The following is a 19,343-nucleotide window of genomic DNA, read 5'->3' on the forward strand; positions in this document are numbered from 1 at the left end:
TCAAACCAAAAAGTCACAGGCTTACCCCAAAGAACATAACAGTTTACTGTAACACAGCATCTAGTCATGTGGAATAGGGGGAAATCACAGGGGGTATGGGATAAGTACAGCCTCGTTGCCGAGTTTCCTTTTCTAATACTTTTAATTGTTCTCATAGCGGCAGCTGTTCATCTCCTTCTGTGCTAGTCGTCAAGCTCATTTCAACTCAATTTGCTTGCATGTTCTGTTCTTACATACGTGACAAAAGGAGGGCAAAGTTTCCCACTGCTGTGGTTGTTGACAAAGGAAGCCCACTGTACTTGAGAACAGCTGAATTATTATCTCTTTCAGTGCACCATAAAATGTCACCACCATGTCACAGCAGCAGCGTACTTGCTGACACTGGACTTGGAAAGTACCAAAAGCGATGAGGGCCAGAGCAGAAACACTCAGCTAAATGCTTGTCCTTTGAATGCACTTGGAGAACATTAACTAAAATTCCCAGAAATAGCTTTAAAAAGATTAAAGACTAACAGATTTTATTACTCATGTGCATGGAGTCTCACATTCTGATTCTCACTGCTTTGTCCATGCAAAAACAGTTGTCAAATGAAGAGTGGGTTTTTTTTGGTTTTTTTTCCCCCTTACTAAGCATGTGCAGAGTTCATTAAACATATCTAGTAAGCCTGGGTACGTGAGCGCTACATAGCTAGAGTCCCAAGAAGGACCTGGATCCTTGGCCATCGTTTTACTATGTGTTCCATGAGTACAGAATCAGATATTGTGCAGTCAAGTGCAAAGCTGCAGATAGGGTGAAGAGTCCAGGAATCCTTTGTCACACGTATCCATGGGTATCTACACTCTGAGGCTCAGTCTGTTTCTAGACATTTGTAAGGTTGATTTATAACCTTCCTGCCACCCTTCCTTCACTCCCTTTCTACCATCAGCCTCATAATCTTTTATTCTCAGCTTCTTTCCATGGCACTAATCACTCTCTACCATGTAACCTAGTGCATATTTTATTCCTACTGTGGCTTCCTCCTTTAAAGTCCTGCTTTGCTGCCTACTTAGTAGTTACCTTGATATGTTCACATGCTTCATAGCTAGGAGTCCTTGAGGTCCTTCTCCCTCTTCCACAGCCTCCTAACCTTCCCTCTATAACACAGGAATGGTCATGAATATCTGCCCAGTTCTTTCACATTCTTCTTTTAACCACAGTAAATCTGGTCTTCCACTGCAGTACTCTGCTCATATCAAGAGGACTGAAATTGGTGTACTTAAGAGAAAAAAAACCCAAACAGCTCTGGTCTTTAGCCTTCACTTACCAACATTGTCCTACTGACTCCACTGAACAAGTTGTGCAAGTTTTTGACCTTACCCGTCTGCTTCAGTAGCTACTACATTTAGCTGGGCTTTGTCCTCTTTTTCCTTTCTTTCTTGCCTTATTCTTTTTTTTTCCTATTATCTGTTTTCTTGTTACTTTCCATTATATCCCCCCCTTGTCTCTATCCTTTACTGTTGTCTTCAGATTCTCTTCTTTGGGTCTGAAATTGCTGTCCCTCTCCAGTTAAATTTGCTCTTCTCAGTGTGCTGGCAGCAAAGTGAAATGTGATGAAAACCTGATCTCTGAAGGGTTCTTTGCTGGCATAGCACAAATCAGATTTTTAGTAATTTTTACTTTGCTTCCAGCACACTAATTGAATACAGCAGAGCAGAACAGCAGGGGACAGAAACAGAAGACACTGAGTCCTGACAAAGGCTTTCTCTAGGGGTAGGTGTTCAATTAACATCTCTTATTAGACGGCAAACGCTAACTACCCACAGACAATGAAGCAGTAGATCATTCACAGATTGAAAACCAGTGAATATGTACATCTGTGGATATTCAAGCAAGTGCTGAAATCCTGGGCAAAGTTGTGGGCCAGGCTGCCTATTTAAAACATTTGCATTTTAATATAGAGTTAGAAACCATCAACTTAGAAGAGGCTAGGAGCACATGTATTGTACCTAAATAAAATTCAACATGTAGATTTTATCTATATTTATTATTTATTATGACTGTCAGGGTGCTTGTTGTGATCCTGTGAGATTTGGTAAGTGATACCGGATTTTTTTTTTCTGTTGCTGTTAGATTGCTTTATAAGCAGTTGAAAAATGTGTCATATTTGCTGTATTACTTCTCCGCGTAAACAATTGTAGTAATTGCCAGCAAAAGGCTAAGGGGTTGAGAACAAATATGGAGATATATTACAATCTCAAATGAGAACAATTATAAATAGAAGAAAACTGGCCCTGAAAATGAAAATGGAACCAGACCTAAGTTGACTATGAAGCCCATTTGTAGGACACTTTCCATTTTAGGATAGTGCTTCTCTCATACAAATATTTGAACATCTGGATGTAGACAAATCTGAGATACCTATCACTAGATCACTGAGTCACATAGTATTAAGGTTTTCAAAGAACTGGAAAGAGAGAGGCCAGGTAAATACATGCTCGTTTCTACACTACAAAAAGGTCAGATACCTTGTGTTCCTGTGCATTTACTCTCATATGCTTATTTTCATTGTTTATTTATTCATTTATTGTTTGGGGCATTATAATGAGGAAGTTCTGCTATTTGGAGAGACAAACAGGAAAGAAGGTAAGAGCTGTTGAGTTTCATGAGAGTGCTCCTAGAATCTGGATTCTACTTCAGCTTTTTTTTGTTTAATTGGGGTTTGGTTTTTGGGGTTTTGTATCCTCCGTCTTGTGTTCTGGGAATTTATTACGTATTAATAATTTCTGATTTGTGGAATACCTTTGGACTTTCTCCCTCCTAAGCTGTCAGTATATATTTATTTTACAGGGTCTTATGAAGATTCAGCAAAACATTAGGTACCTTCTTAAAATTAAACAGATGCCTGGATGCCTTGCTAAATGCAGTAGTTTTAAAGTTAAACCTATGCCGCTGTTGTTTACTTATTAAGTTCCTATATTCACACAGCTTAATCCAGCAACCTCTTATGCCACAGCTGAATTCCTAGGTACAATTCATGTAAGTGGCAGTTGTGCCTCTTAGGCAGTCCTAGTTTGGGATGACATGGATGACTGCATTATTTGGAGATTATCTCCTGTATATTATCCTGCTCCTCCCAAATATATGTTGCGCATGGTGCAATCTGCACTGTTTATGGTAAACCAAGGTTTTTATTCCTTTTCAGGAAACAGGTCAATACTGAAGGTCTCTTCTCAACCCTGGGGTTGCAATAACATTTCTCCCTTACTGGAACTATGATTGGGGTGAGCTGCAGGAAAAGCTTCTGCCCTGTCATTCAGTCTTTTACTCTTCATCCAGTTACCTGGTCACAATTTGTAGCCTCTCTGTAGCCTGCAGGAGATCACTTTTTTCCATATATTTCTCAACTTCAGCTCAAGTATCCCTCCCAATCTTGACAGCAAGAGCTGAATGATAAAATGACTGTCTAGACATTGCTATATTGCTGTTCTTAGAACTAAATAGTCTTTTGTCTAGATGCCCTATAAATAATTGAGACGAGCTAACTCTTTGTGAATTAGCACTGCTTCCAATTTTTTAAGTGGACCAGAATGACTGCTGTAAAAGGTATCCAAGGTTTGTGATGTTTCCTTGTTGTATAGTAAAATAGATTAACGTTTGGGGCTTATACACTATTACAGTCAAATTGCTGCTTTAAAGACAGTTCATGATTGCAATGTCTTATTACAGTACTGTGATTCAGTTTGTACTTCTGCTGGCCTCTTTCCTGCTGCTGCAATTTAACTGATACATGTTTTTAAAAGACTATTACTTTGCATATTTTTGTTGTTGTTTAATTTCTTTTATATAAATATAAATATAAATATATATAAAAAGCATGCTATCTCTCTGAAGGAAAATGGGATGGAGAAAGGTGTCCAGGCTAGCAACCACTAAGAATTCAGTGGTTTTGTTTCCAGCTCTGCAACAAATTTCTTGTGTGACTGTGGTCAAGTTGATTAACCTCTGTGCAAAATGGGGACAATGAACAGCATTTACCAGTCATAGGTAAAACTAGCTAAACATAACAAGTTCTGCAAAGTATTTTGGGATCTTTGATAGGTAGATAGTGTGTATGTACTGAATGAGGCAGAAGAGAGAAATGGTTGGAGCAAAAGGCTACAGCTGAAAAAAATGCAAGAAGGAAAAAGGAAAAATATGAGGTAAAGAGAACAGAGAGGTTGGGAGGAGTGGAATGATAGAAACAGTTGGGATCAATTGGAGGTGATTAATAATAGAAGATGTGGGCCCTGTTCAGAGTTAATAGGGCAAGAGAGTAACACTAAGATAAATGTGTTTGTCTAACTACATCTAAACTGATGAATCCAAAGCCATTTCTGAACTTTGGGAATCAGCTATGCTGACCAGCTTTCTTCAGATTTCAAGGAAAACAACAGTGAAATGATGTATGAAAATCAAAAAGGAAGTATTTTCTCCAATGCATACTTTACATCTTGTATTAAGTGCTACAAGCTAGCATTGAAAAAAATAACATGAAGGAGAACATCATTCTATAAGAAGGATACTTGAGCTAAGCTCTCATTTAAGAAGCATGTTTCAAAATGGTACATTCTTCATGGGCTTAGGAGAAATTTTCCCTGCTCCCCACTAGAATCTTCCATTTGCTACTTCAGGCATCTGGAATTGACTGCTAAACATCAACTAAGACATCTTTTTTTTTATTTATTATTTTATTTAGGTTCCTGTACCATGGTTTTCATTATGATTTGTAAATATTCATTTCACACACCACCTTTTATGCATAGGAGCACAATGTATTCTGAAATTATAAGTCTCAGTATCCAAATGCTGTTTTAATCAATATTCTTATTCAATGAAAAAAAAATTATACATTTTTACTTTTATTTCCGAGCTCATTCTCCAACATTTAAAAAAAGATATGAGAAAAGAAACCGTAACATTCTGAGTGTTTTAATCTAACGTATTTTAGATGGCTGTAAGATTTTGCATTTACTGCTGCTGATGAACAAGATTTAGATCACTTTTTTGCTATCACAAAAAGTTCATGATTTGCAGTTATGAGATTGACTAGAGATGCAGCAATTGATAACTGCCTGAATGTAGAGTGAATGTGTGAAAAGAAAGTTTAGTAAATAAAGCTGGTTTTCTGTAGGAAAGTATACATATAATGTTAAACCAGGTGAAAAGTTTAGTGACAAAAAGTATCTAGTTGCAGTATTTAGCAGAAAATAATCTGTGGTGTTCTGAAACACTACTCAGTTGAAGAGTCTTAAATTGGACTATACTGATCATGAATAGAGGCTTTTATTTATTTATTTTTACTAATAACTGGAAATCAATTGCAAATTGCTTTATCTTACAAAACAGTTCAGAACACTTTGGTGGGTGGCTTGGCATCGTGTTGATATAACCTCTGCCTGCCTGCAACACCTCAGAACTGTTTGTATGAAAAACCCTTGGATAGACTCCTTTTGGTCTCCAGTTCAAATGGTATTACCCAGGAAAGCAATTCTACCATGTGCTAAGCACCGTCAGTTCCTATTATCTTCAGTTTAAGTGAAGGGGCACAGCCCTTCCGAGGAGATGCAAAGTAGTGTCAGCTCAGATTCTTAAGATGAAATTCAGTTCTTTGCAGAAGGTCTGCACAAAGCCTATGTATCATTTAAGTGCCACTTAATTCTTTATAATGGAGCTTGGAGTGGATTTGAAGAATCTGATAGGCTTTTTGCTGTCTTGTCTGCAGAGGGCTGAATTTCACCCCTAGTGAATATACACAGTAAAAAGGCAACTATACTGCCTCGGGAAATACATTGTATTCCTTTGCTTTGACTAGTGTAACTCAGTTTCAATTACTGATAGAAATTCTTCATATTATGCTGATAAAATCATTGTGTACATCGCTCCCTCCCTATATTATATATTTAGCTTCACTGTGATACTCTGCTATAATGGACAAACTGAAAAGTGAAAATGCAAAAACAGATGCGATCCCACAGTCACGAATATGGCCTCTTTTTTGCAACGGTGACTGCATGTGTGTAACAGAACAAGGCGTCTGTACAGGCTTCAGTTTAGACCTAAGGGTGAGGGTGCCCGCGGCCTTCTTTGGCAAATGGCCCAGGAAACGAGGCCTATTCCGAGGGGAACGTGAGAGCGTGTGTGTTTGCCAGGCTTTGGAAACAAAGCGAGGGTCAGCTTGAAAAGCTGGGTAAAACAGCTAGGAAGATCTCCGACGGGGGAGAGACCCAGGGGGGTGGGCAGGCGGGTGGGTGCTGCCCGCTCAGGGGGGGACGGCGGGGCTGTGGGGGGCACCCGCACGGCTGGGGAGGACATGGGGAGAGCCGGGTGCCCGTGACTGTGTGCTGGAAGTGTCTGGGATTAGTTCTGAGGGGGTGTTTAAGAATTCCCAAGTGTTTATGAACATTTTGTGTCTAGTGCTATGGTGTACTTTTTTGTATTCCTGGCATTGATCCTGCACTGCTGCTGGTTATGTGTCACTAATAAATTAATAAACCATTTTGATACTGATTTGCTTTAAACCATGTGAGGGGAGTACCTTTTCCCTGCAAAAGAAATTGTTCCGATTCTCAAGGCCTAAATGCATGAGCTAGTCTATACACTTAGCACAGAAATATTTTAGACTTTAAGTTCTGTAAAATACTCTTGGTGTATTCTAAATTTGTGTGGATATAGCCAATACCCAGAGCAAGGATTCCATATACTTGTGATATTACCGATAGCTGCATTCTGAGATAGCAACCAAGCAAACACTCAGAGTCATTCACAGAGGAGAGAAATTTTTTTTTAAAGATTAGTTCAAATTATGTTTCCAGGAAAGCCTCCCACCTGAGAACATAGAGGCAATCTGGTACATATTTTTGAGTTTAAACGACTATTCAGTCTTTCAGTGATCCTTCATATTGTTGAAACATTGATAGAAACAGCCATTTTGATATGTGAATTGCAAAATATATGCATGCAAATGGGTGAGGTTTGGTGTTAACATTTTACTGAGCTTTTTCTGTAAAGCCTGCAACTGGATGCATGCCTTCACTTAGAAAGGATGAGGCTATTATCTGTTACACAGGAGACGTTAGCCTTGAAAACTGATATGATCCAGTTCTCGGTAGAGCAGTACCTATGGACCCCAAGCACAATCCAGATTTCTGTATTTTATGTGCTATAAAAACTTAGTGGATTTGCTTCAAAAAATTGTAGTTATGAAAATTGTTTGGGAATCATTCCTCCAGCGGTACATATATTGCCTAAGGAACAGTGCAAATTCCTATGTAGACGTTTGGGAGCTAAGGTGTTTTTCGTAAAGAAAATCTTAATATGAATTTCAGATTGAGCTTCCACTGAAAGAAATCAGTGTTCATTATATTGCTAGAGCTTACCAACAATTGTACCGGGACTGAGGACGCAAGTTGTTTCATGTCAAAGTATTGGAAAGGATTTTATTAAAAGACTTTAAATTACACTTCTATTTCTTGCCATGATCCAGTGGCACTGGGAATTGTATTCTTAAGTCCTTCCAGACAGAGGAAGTCAGGGGCGTAGGGAGGCTGAATCACACATTCAGGTGAGCATACAGAGCTGCAACTGCCACTGGGTATAAATGTCTGCTTTTAAGCTCCTTGGACCCAAAATTAATTTGGAGCATCAGAAGCTTCTTGTACGCTTATCTTGCCAAGTATTTCTCCTGTAGTTCTCTTTTTGTTGGGCTCATGACTGTTGAAGATACATTGCCTGTATTGGTGTCACACATCAACATAGAGGAAGACATTGTCTGTGTCCCTGGATATGGAACTTGCTCTGCCCTTGAATCCTAGGACGCTTACATACAAATTGAGGTGGTGAAGCTTTCTTATAGTCTAGCCCAGGATTGCTGAGGTGATCTCTGAAGGAATTGAGCACCATTTTCTGTGGATTTCAAGCCTTACAGTATAAGCAAAAGATAGATTGTTTGGGGGGGCTTACCTTGTTTAGCATGAGTATATGGCACCATGCAAGTGAGTACATCTCTGTATATGTATTTTACAAAAAGTATCCCAAACTAACACTCCCCCCTCCAATTTTGCCTACAGGGGAGAGTGAAAGGGTAAGAAAATATTAGATATTAGTCATATTGCTTAATATTCTACTACAGAGGTGAACTCAAAAGAAGTGGTATTATAATCCAGAAAGAAGTCTACAGGAATTAAACACCCTTTTCTCCCTGCCTTGAAGAAAAGTTTCTCCCTACAGCTCCTCTGCATCTACTTCAATGCAGTCAGAGCTGTGTTGTTCCAAGACTAATTGCTGTGTATGACCTTGAGGAAATTTTGCAGAACCAGCTTACTAGAGACACAGGCATTAAGAGGAGCCACAAAACACACAACACACCACCTTTCAGACAGTTAGGGACCTTCATGAGTAGACTTCCTTTCCCTTGTAGTAATAGGGTAATGGGGTGTTTTTTCCAGTCTTTTCCCTCTGCTTATTGTCTCCTTCCGATGATTTCCCAACCTTTACTTCATTCAACACCTGTCCTTCTTATGTTTCTCATTTCTGCCCCTAACTATGCCCCTACCATTGCAAGTATCACAGAGTTTCACAATTGTGGTCATTATGTTGACCCCTCTGCCTGTTTATTATAGCTTTTCTCTCTCCACTCTGTGCCTCACGTCTATTTACACTGCAAGCACTTCAGGATAAGGAGTGTCTTCCTAGGTTTATAACAAGTCTAACACAATGGATCCCAGTCGTAGGTAATTTTTAGGCTACCATAATGATTAGTTAGGACAGTAAGTATTCAGTTGTTAGCCCTTCCAACAGTATTTCCTTGACTGTAAGAAGCATGGAATTAGAAAATTAGCTGACTTTTATGTTTTTTCGATTTACAACAGAGCTGTCTTTTGTTTTATTGTTGTTTTTTAAGTTCTGTTTTTATTATGAAATTTGTTGGCAAGCAGGTGTTGTAAATAATTTTGTAAATTGCCTACAGCTGTCTACATCATAACCTATGGCTGCATTATCAGATGATGAAAATAGACAACTCAAATGAGAAAGTGTTTAGAGATAAGTGAAATGTGAATTCTCCTGCCAATTGTTTTTGGTTGTTTTTTTTTTTCTTTTCTGTTCCATAGCACGAATTATCAAAACAAAACAGTGGTGTGAAATGCTTCCATGTTTAGAAGGAGAAGGCTGTGATTTGCTAATCAATAAATCAGGCTGGACCTGTACACAACCAGGAGGACGGATAAAGACAACCACGGTAGGTCACTTCTTTGTTCTATATTTCTTCAGTTTGTCATTCACTTTAGTTTATTGGAAAAAAAAAAAGAGTGAGATTTCTGATTGTATTTCAGCACAGATATGTAAAGTCTGTTGCCTTATAATTAGGATATGTGTCCAAGTGTGCTTCCTGAAATACACAGCAATGTTATCACAAAGACAAGAAAAATGTGTAATTCCCACAGTTACTAAGAGTGGAAATTATATCAAGGTTTTCTTAAAAGGCACCACTGGTTTAACTAAAATGTGTATTCAGCCTGAAGATAGTATCTTATTGCTTCACTGTACAAGAGTTTTCTTATGCTGAGGAAGTGTAGGGTATAAAAGTGAACACATGGTCTAGCAGGGTAAAAGAAAACTTTCACTGGGAATTGGGGAGAAAATATTTTTGCTATTCCCACCGTACTGGAAAAGCAAGATGCACAAATAGATCTTTAATTTTCAGTGAGACAATCAGTGAGACCTACAGAAAACATAGTAAAAGAACCCTTCTTTCAGCTTCCTTTGGTCCTGTTTTGTTGGTAAAACCCTCAATTCTCTGATTTCGTGTTTTGGGGCACGTGCTTGTAGTGAAGCTGAGAGTATATACGATGGTAATACTTTCTAAGGCCTGTAATATATCAAACAGATTTCTAGAAAATGTTCTCAAATGCCAATAATTCTTTGACTTAAAAAATGGAAAAAAATCTGAAGAGATATAATAGAGCACTATTCTGATAGCTTGCTAGACCTCTTGAAATGATTTTTCCCCCCTATAATCTTTTTTTAGATTTACATGGATCTTGAGTATAATTTAAATAAGTGCAATTTCAAGAATATTTAGTCTTAAAAGTACTTATCAGTGAGGACTAAATTAAGGCCCATCATCCCCTGCACAATTTCTCTGTCTAAGCAGGAGACAGACACCAGTACAAAACCTTTTATTGTTTTAGAATACCCATGTTTTTGAAAATTAACATGTTTTTCACTTTTTAAAAAAGAATGAAGATTTGATAGTGCTTTATGAGAAACTTACAAAACAAACTTTATGAATTGTGATCACTCTTTTGATGCTCCTGTGTTTACCAGGCATAATATTCACTATGGACAGGGCTGTAAAACTTAACTCAGCCTCTGAGGTCTTACTTAAATACTGTTTGCCTTTAGGTCCTTTGCATTCAAGTTATGTAAGAGTGACATAAAAAAACAAAGGAAGGAAATAAGTTTTTGAAACATTAATGCCAACTTCCAAGGGCAAGGCAACCTAATACAGTAACTTTGTCATACTTGAAATATTATCTTAAATCTCGTTAATTCAGGGGTATTTTCTGTCCCTGAGGTAAACAGAAAACCCATGTACTGTGACACATTGCCAGTTGTCATAGTACTTTATTTGAAGTTTTATGCTAATGGCATGACTGAGTAATGCAAAGTAAGCATTCAGTATCTATCTTTAATGAAGTGATTCAGATATCCTTTCAGATTAAACACCAGAAGCCTGATTCTGAACTCTTACTTCTCTGTGTAGCTCTTCAATGCTATTGACATGAATGGAATGACTCATGATTTTGATTAGCGTAAATGAAATCATAATCATGCACCATCAGAAAAATTAAGGCCATGACAAGTTTACTGTAATAAAACAGACTCTCCCCCACACAGAGACATCATTGTCATTGGTGAGGAGAGATTCTGCCAGAGAGCCAACTGTAGAACAGCTCTGAGCATAAGCCCTCATCTAACATCAAGCAGTGTCAAACAGTTGGTATCACACATGCAGACACACAACAAACACACAGTACTTTTCAGTCAAGCCAGACTAGCGACTCAGAATACTTAAAGCAGCACTGAATCCAGAAGGGGAAAGGGGAAAAAAGAAAAGGAAAAAAAAAAAAAAAAAAAAGAGCCCAAGAAACCCCAATCTGTAATACAGTATTACTAAAATATTAATAATAATAAAAAAAATGTTCATTTGTTCTTTAGCCACTTTGTTGAAGGGTAATAGTTTCAGGAACTATGTTTTAGGATGACTCTATGAAGTGCATGACTGTGATTAAAAGAAAAGAAATTTTCTAACAGAAACACCAAGATACATTATTTACTGTAGCAGTACTCTTAGGTCAACAGCTGCTGATGCAGTCAAGTAATTTCTATTTCTGCTCCTAATGAATGCACCTGAGTTGCCAGGCCCATCACGGCATGTAAGTGTAACAGGAAGGAATTCTGGCTGGGAAGGGCCAGAAAAATGGCCACCAGGTAATATGGGGAAATAAATGTCCAAACATATCGAATCAATTTTTATACTCTAAATTTCTGCTATTAAGTAGAAATAATTCCTGACTACATCTCCAGCAACAGCCAGATTAGGTCCTTAATTTGTTAGCTATCAGTTTTGTTAACACACATTTGTTAATCTAATATTTGCAGGCCTTTCCTGCTAATATTAGTTTGTATTTTGAAGATACTTGGCAGTAGGTCTTGCATTATCATAGCGGTGGTAGATCATGTAGCAGAGAAATCACTATTTGGTAAATGCCTAGACAATAATTTGCCACCCATACTAAAGCCAGAACAGTATTGAACTCTGATGGACTGAGACTAGCTGTTGTGATAAATACCAGCTTTCACACTGGTTCCAGGAGGTCGTGTAACTTTAAGTACTGGGCTTAGAAGTAGCACGTGGAAAGGTAGAACTAGTGGAGATCTTATGTAGGACAGGAGTTCCTTTTTATGTGAGAATATACTTTAGGACTCACAGTTAAATATGTTTCTACCAAAAAAAGGAAGAAATAGGATTTGTTTTCTGTAGATGGGTTTAACATTTAGTATTTTTTCTATGAAAATACCAAGCAAACAGCAAAGGAAAATACCCATTGCTCCAAAGCAAAAGTGCAATTTCTGTAAATTGTTTGGAAAGCGCTGCTGCTGCTTTATGCTTTGTGTCAAAATTGTTTAGACTTCCTATGCAGAGCCAGATTTTTTCACTGCCTGGCACTTTTTGTGATCACCCCTGGAAATAATGCAACCAAATCAGAATTCTCTCCTCACATGAGTAGCAGTGTTTTATATCCATTTTGTGCTCACTTTGCACAGCTGTAAATGACTACACAAGGTGCAAGGCAAAGGAAAATCAGACTCAAAGTATACTCTAAATGGATCTGGATGTCACTTCTGCCCTGTCATCCTTTCTACAAGGTGTGAATGAACCAAAGATTTTTCATCTGCTAAGAGGCTTTTAGAATTGAGGATTGACTGGGCTAACTGCCAATCTATGTATTAAGCAGCTGACTGTCAATACAAGGAAATAATATGGCAACTTGTAAAAGAAGATGGCAAGAGAATACTACACAATTGTTAGCACTTTCAACATACTAAGTATTTTCATGTAACGAATGTCTTTATGGTCACTTTAAAATCACCTGCCTTAAAAATTTCTTCTCCTTTTGCTATTCTCATTACTCTTTCAATTCTTTTTAAAAAAAAAAAAAAGAAGCTATATGATTTTTTAAAATAGTATGTAGTTTCAATAGTTCCAGAAGATATCCCTTTTTTTTTTTAAGATATTGCTGAAGGGCCTGTCCATTTCATATTTCAAGTATAAAACTTGCCAGTGTATAGATGAGAAGATACACAATGTATTGGATTTACAGGGAAGATTAATTTTAGCACCAAAGTGTATATATGTTGTCAATGATCCATCACTCCCTAATTGTTACTTAATTAATTCCTTCTTCTACATGATGTGATTTCAATGCATGGAGCTTAACAGAACATTCATGCGCCAGTTCCTCAGTAGCTAACCTTTTAAAACCTTTGCAATTTTACTGCTAAATTAGCTGAAGTGGGAAATTAAGGAGTATGAAGAAGCTAAGAGAGAGCTCACAGTGGATAAAAGGTGTAATTACTCTGACATGGAGCTCAGTGCTTAGCTAGTAAAATTTACTAAGGATCTAGCTTCACCAAGGGACGTGACTTTCTTAATAGAGTTTACTTACACACAGAGCAACTTAGCATTCCTCACCATTAATATAAATGACATGCTGGCTGGGTTGGAAAGGCAATTTGTTCTTTACTCTGAAAAATACAATAGCTGTTTGTATTGGCTGCAATTTAAATCAAGATTTTTCTGCAGAGCTTTATCATACACATATGTATGATAAAGGTAACTCAGACAAAATGTACTGGTTTGCTTTTCATCACTGACTTACAAACAATGTGTTCTCATTCATACCATTACATTCAAAGTAAAAAGAAATATATATATGTTACATATTTGTAACATACTTGAGAATTTACTTTTTTTTAGACTGAAGACCAGCTGGAAATGTCCTGAGGCCATGGTCTAGTGGTCTGAGCTTGGGACTGGGAGCCAGAAACTCCTGAGCTCTAATCCCGGCTCTGACAGTGACTCCCTCTGTGGCCTTGGGTAAGTCACTGAACCTCTCTGCCTCAGTTTCCCCAGCAGTAAAAATAAGATTAACAATCCTTAGCTACCTACCTTAGTGAATTTGGGAGTCCTGAGTTAATATTTTAAGAGGTTTAGAAATTCAGAGTAACTTAAAAATAAAAATACTGTTATTTATAAATGTCCTTCCTTATTGGTGATATTCATGTTGTTGCTAGATATTCACATAACCCTGGCATTCCTGTACCTAGCCTCACCTACATTCCAGCTCTGAATGTTTCTAAATGTGCATTTCACATCTCCACAGGTCAGCTGATTTTATTTGGTTAAGCTGGTTTTGGAAGTTTTTTGACATCCCACCAGTTCTAGTTCCATGTCATTCCAGGACACAATGCCCACCAAAATAAGCTTTCAGGCAGCACCAAATTATAACAGTGGAATGATGCAGGCATGCATACCATGCCAAATTAATTTTCCCTCTTCCCCTTGGTCAGAAGTGGTCCACTGATGAAACAGATACATTAAATCCACTTTTCAGCAGTTCATCTACCTAGTTCCCTCACTGTCCAAACTGTAACAGGAACACTACATACAGACCAAGATTACAGAGGTCATTTTTCAGGAGGCTGGTGTATCCCGTCATCCCAATCCAAAGAATAGCTTTTAGAAACAAGCAGGAAGTTATGATCCTGAATTTTCCATCATTCATAGCCAAGACTGTTGGGGAATCAGAATCTTTGTCTATATTTAAGTCACGGTGCCTGGATTACATCCTTGCTTCAAAGTCCATATATATGCACAATTGTGAGACCCAATGTCTTCTCTGTCTTCTCTTTTTCTGTGTGGCCCTCTTCATGATGGCATGCCTGCCACTGCCTTGTGAGAGATCTTAGCAGCAGCAGAAAGGGCTCTCAAAAATACACTTATGTGGTGAAATAGATCATTAACTCAGCCTGATTCTCTTGCAGATCATCCTCAGCCATGCTCACTCTGAATTTCTTGTTGGAGTTCTAGAAATCTGGTTTAAGAAAATCACTATCCTTATTGTCACTAAGAAACACCTGTATTCTTAACTCCTGCTGTCAGCCAGTTAGAGCTTCATGAGCTCTGAGACCATTGCTTCATCAAGCTTTATGCATTGCAAAGTCCTCTAAAACTAACTTAGGTCTCAGTAGGGTGATCCTGAAATTGCTATTTTAATAAAGTTTTCTGAGACCACTACCATGTAATTGGAAGCTAGCCTGAAATACCTTTTATCTGTTAAAACATTTTTATGTTCTACTTTTATATTTATCTACCAAGTTGAGAAAGGGTAGAACATGAACTCTTTCTGCAGAATATGTTCTGCAGATATTGTTAAGGTCAAAAAGTCATGATATTTGGATGTGTTACTGTACATATGAACTACCAGAACTAGGTTACTCGTAATTAACATCTCATTCTGCTGTAACTGGATATCTACAGGATCAGTCCTAGTCATGGTCTAGTGCTTTAACTAACCGTTCTAATATTTTTTTGTTAAATTGATATTCTTCTCAGTAGTGCTACCATTAATTATGAGAGAAAATACCAATTCTTGACGTGTCATAGCCATGTGCTTCAGTGTATACTCTATAGATTTGTACCCCAAGACCTAGATTCACCCTCTTATTTATTGCCATGGCTTTCCAGAGATTTTTGTGCTCCACTGCTGTAATTGTTTACAAAAGGTGTCATAATTGACAAATGGGTCATCATTGTAGTACCAGAACTAGATTCCTTTCTGTTAATTTCCAAGCAAGTTAGCATGTTAGTTGGATGTCTTAAGTCTCAGAGAGGTTAAAAGTCATGTTTCTACTTCTTCTGTTAGAAATGAATAGTAGCTCAAGACAAGCACACAAGTAGAGTGGTGGGATGGTCTTTGTGGCCCCATGTGTTAAGTCCTTCCTGCACTGAGGAAGCTAAAAAGAAATAAAATCCTCATGAAGCTGAAGAACCTAGAGTGGGGCCATGCTATTGGTTCATAATATGCAAGCTCTCTTGCATATTAATACTGCTTCAACTAGTACAGTCTCTTCAAAGCTGGATACTCCTTTGTCATACCAATGTACTGAAACCCACCCATCCTATTCTCCATCATCCTTATCAAAATACACTTCTTTGTGGCAAATAACTGATCTTCAAGTCCTAAATCCAAAATGCTAGCAAAGGTTTTGCAGTTTTTGTAGACTTCATGTTGAAAGGAGCTGGCAGAAACTTGAAGAACCACCTTAAAGAGGTTAGGTGCCTTCTTCTGTCCTCAACACTGAATACTGGTTCTACTGATGTTCAGTGATTCGCACTGCATGAAAAGAGACCGCAGTTTACTCCAAGAATAACTTGGAGTAAAATGTCTAAGTTGAAATCATATTTTGTTAACATCTCAAATAATTCCATGGAAGAAAATAGGGAAACATAGGTTTTGTTCGTCTCTTTCAGAACACATATTTTCAGATTTTAATGGGGAATTATAATAGCCTTATGTTTCCTTGTGCTTTATAACGTTACAGAAAATATGAATACCCATTTCTGCAGAGACTATTTTAAATATATTGCAATCCCTGTACAAATAAATAAACAAACTCCATTTTCAGACAGATAAGATTTCTAAAGATATCTTTTCTTTCAGGAATCCTTTTTCTTAACTCATATTCATATTGGGAGGTTGCTTCTAGCATTCAGTCCTGTCTTACTATGCTAACTTAGGAACAGAACAGATTTAGATCCAGTGAGGTAAAACTGGTTTACTGATTAATGCTTAGGGAGAATTTTTCTTTGTGATATGGTTAATCTATATTTAAAACCAGTTAGTTCACTGTAAAATGAGCTACATTCTGATCTATTTGAGGTCCGAACTGTCACTTTGAGTAAGTAAACAAAAGCAGATTCTACCCCAGGCAATAAGCTTCCAATCATCTATTTCATGGTTTTGTGGAATAAATCCTGTTTTCAGTAAAAAAAACACCAAGAACTGCATGGGTTGTTTTTATTTTTCTATACTTCGGAACCAGAGCTCTGAAATGCAAATAAAACTGCATCTGTAACTTGGGGAGTTCATTGACTACTATGTCATAGTGTGAACCCACCCGACAAATTGTAGACACTAAAAATCTTCAAGTGTATACAAAACTTGAAAAGCTGCATTTTAAGGAATGCCTAAATTGTTAAGTTGGTCCTGATAAAAAAAAAAAAAAAAAATTGAAATTCTTTCAAAATTCCATAATTTTCCAGTACATCAGTAAAAATTATATTTTTTATATGGGGTAAGATTCTCATCAATGTCCTCAAAACCAAAAAAAGAACCTGAGTTTTAAAAATGGAAGGCCCAGGGCATAGACAATTAAGATCTATAATGGATGATTCAGGTCTCTGAGTGGGAAAATTACAGGCCCATCAAAGAGCTGATGTGAAGAGGCTGATACTAGATTTTCTTACTATTGTTTAACACCTTAGTCATCATTTACATTTACGTAGGCCTTTCCAAATACTGAAATAGCATTGTAACTGGTCTAAGAAATCAACATGTTAAGAATTAGTACATTAGTAAACTGAGATTGACAAAAAGGGAACAAGAAGAGTTAAACCACATTCATATTAGTAATGGTAGTACTGGGTCTTTTTGCATTTTGACAATTCTTAGCATAACAGATAAACATCCTAAATGGGATTTAGTTTCCTCAACTTATCATTTTAATATATGCAGATACTTAAGGCTACTGAAGGCATCTTGCATAGGGTGAGCATAAGTGACACAGAACCTATAGACCAGTGCTGTTGTAGGGTGGCAGCTGAAAGCCATGCAGGAGATGCTAGTTCAGTAGCTGCCTGTGTTAAGCACCTAAATCTTATTCCTCATCTGCTAAACCAGACAATTTGGTACAGTGCTGCCCAATCCTACTGTGTATGCTTCATGATAGATTGACATTGTCTGAAGGTTCTGATTTCTTGCATGAATATGAGAAAATCAGTTTTCATTTAATAAGTCATTGCAAAGAGAGACTGAGGAAACAATCCTGAAGATTACTTGTGCGATTTCTTGATTCGCTGTAAGTAGCACAACACACTGTTCGTAAGGAGTGATTCAATAGGTGCTATATGCTATGTAGTTGAACTGAAGGGCACTACAGGGTACATTGTACATGTGGAAGAAAAAATAGATTTGATAATGCAAACAAGGAAGAAAGCTGGAAAAGACAAGACAGAAGTTGAGTATATTGTTTGAATCATGTTTTTTGTGGGCATGTAATGGAAAACTATGAAGGTTGGAAACCAGTATGTCACATCAACTTCAAGAATTTAAAATGATGCTAAAATTATTACACACCCATTTCGCACAATGAGAATGTTCATGGTACAAGTGTTAGAAGATGAAGGTGTTGCACACGTATATCCATTTTGGAACATTTATTTTTTAAGAATACCCCCAAAGATTTCTTTTAAATCCTGCAGAGCAAGCTAGAATTCTTGGACTGAATAAAACAAGCAGTGAATAAAGAAAATTAAAGAGGCGTTATAGTACAGGGATTTTTATAATACTTTTGAGACATTGTTTCTTAAAATCATACTTGAAAATTAATTCAGAAAGGCCTGTCACATTGAAAACTGCCATTTCAACAAGGTACTGATGGAGGATCTGTGAACAGCGCATAATAACAGTTAACAAGAGTGTATTGATCTAGGTCAAGGTGGCCCAGGAAGTGGCAGATTTGTGAAAGGTCTAATGTTATTTTATTAAGAATGGTTTCAAAAGCATAAAAGATGTTAAGCTCTTAAGTGTTATTGAAAATCTGTGGAAGGCAGGCACATAACAGACATTTCTGTTTTCCAATATTCCCCTGCTATATTTTCATTAAGCATCTGGAATAGAGCTCTGATACTTAGTAGCATTATGTCTGCACAAAAGTTTCTTCACCCTGGGAGCAGACCTAAAGGATAAGGTTGCCTGTTTTTCAATCTAGTTAACTCCTGCCTGTGAGACTTTGTTCTCACCTACTCCTCCTCTTCACTTCCATATCAGCATACTAGGCTATGCAGATATACAGTTCAGTTTACAGAGTCATGGTAAAGTGATAGGGCAAAGCTTGGGCTATTCCTGTGTTTCATTAGAGATTAGCAGTCTCATTACGTGGCTGAGACAGGAGGTTGAAAGTGAACAAAACTGGCTGGTCTTTGATCCAAATAAAACCAGGCAAGGGTGGGGCAGTAAAATCAAACAGCAAAATATAGAAGAATAGGAACTTTTCTTTCAACTGGCAGTGCAGTTTCACGGTTGCCTAAGCCAATCTAAATCCAGACTGCCCCAGTCCCATTCTCCCACTCCACTCCATCTGTATATGCCTGACTTCTGTTTTGGGCAGGCACTAAGTGCCAAAAAGGCATCACTTTTTGCCAGGTTGTTTTCAGCTGCATCAGCTTCTGATTACAATACTGTGGATTAACCCAGAATAATGCAGATACAGAGGGGTTTAAATTATTCTCGGCCAAAACCTATGGGGAATGTCTGCCTTTATTATGTAGTTCCAATGCCTGTTGGGCCATAAACGACTGCTGCTGGATACCTAGTTAGTTTTTTCAACTACCATTGCTACTCTTCCCCATTTGCACTTATCAAAGAATTCTAAAAGTTGCCTCTGAGGTGCAGACAAAGCGTATGAAATACAACCCTCA

At 37.6% G+C, this 19,343-nt stretch overlaps 1 protein-coding gene across 7 annotated transcripts in view; it reads left to right on the top strand.

Annotated features, from left to right (window-relative positions):
- Positions 1-19,343, top strand: part of TAFA5 (TAFA chemokine like family member 5) — a 436,466-nt gene that overhangs the window by 346,605 nt on the left and 70,518 nt on the right. For 5 of the 7 annotated variants that reach the window (XR_003923573.2, XR_003923574.2, XR_003923576.2 and 2 more), the window contains 2 exons: positions 9,127-9,254; positions 13,560-13,679. Coding sequence is in view for 1 of the 7 variants with exons in the window: in XM_030015550.2 (XP_029871410.1) it covers positions 9,127-9,254 (128 nt within the window). In the remaining 6 variants the exon portion in view is untranslated. The remainder of the gene's footprint in view (positions 1-9,126; positions 9,255-13,559; positions 13,680-19,343) is intronic. The other 2 variants (XR_003923575.2, XM_030015550.2) reach the window with 1 other exon arrangement.

The sequence above is a fragment of the Aquila chrysaetos genome, chromosome 5, assembly GCF_900496995.4.
Source record: "Aquila chrysaetos chrysaetos chromosome 5, bAquChr1.4, whole genome shotgun sequence".
Classification (NCBI taxonomy): domain Eukaryota; kingdom Metazoa; phylum Chordata; class Aves; order Accipitriformes; family Accipitridae; genus Aquila; species Aquila chrysaetos.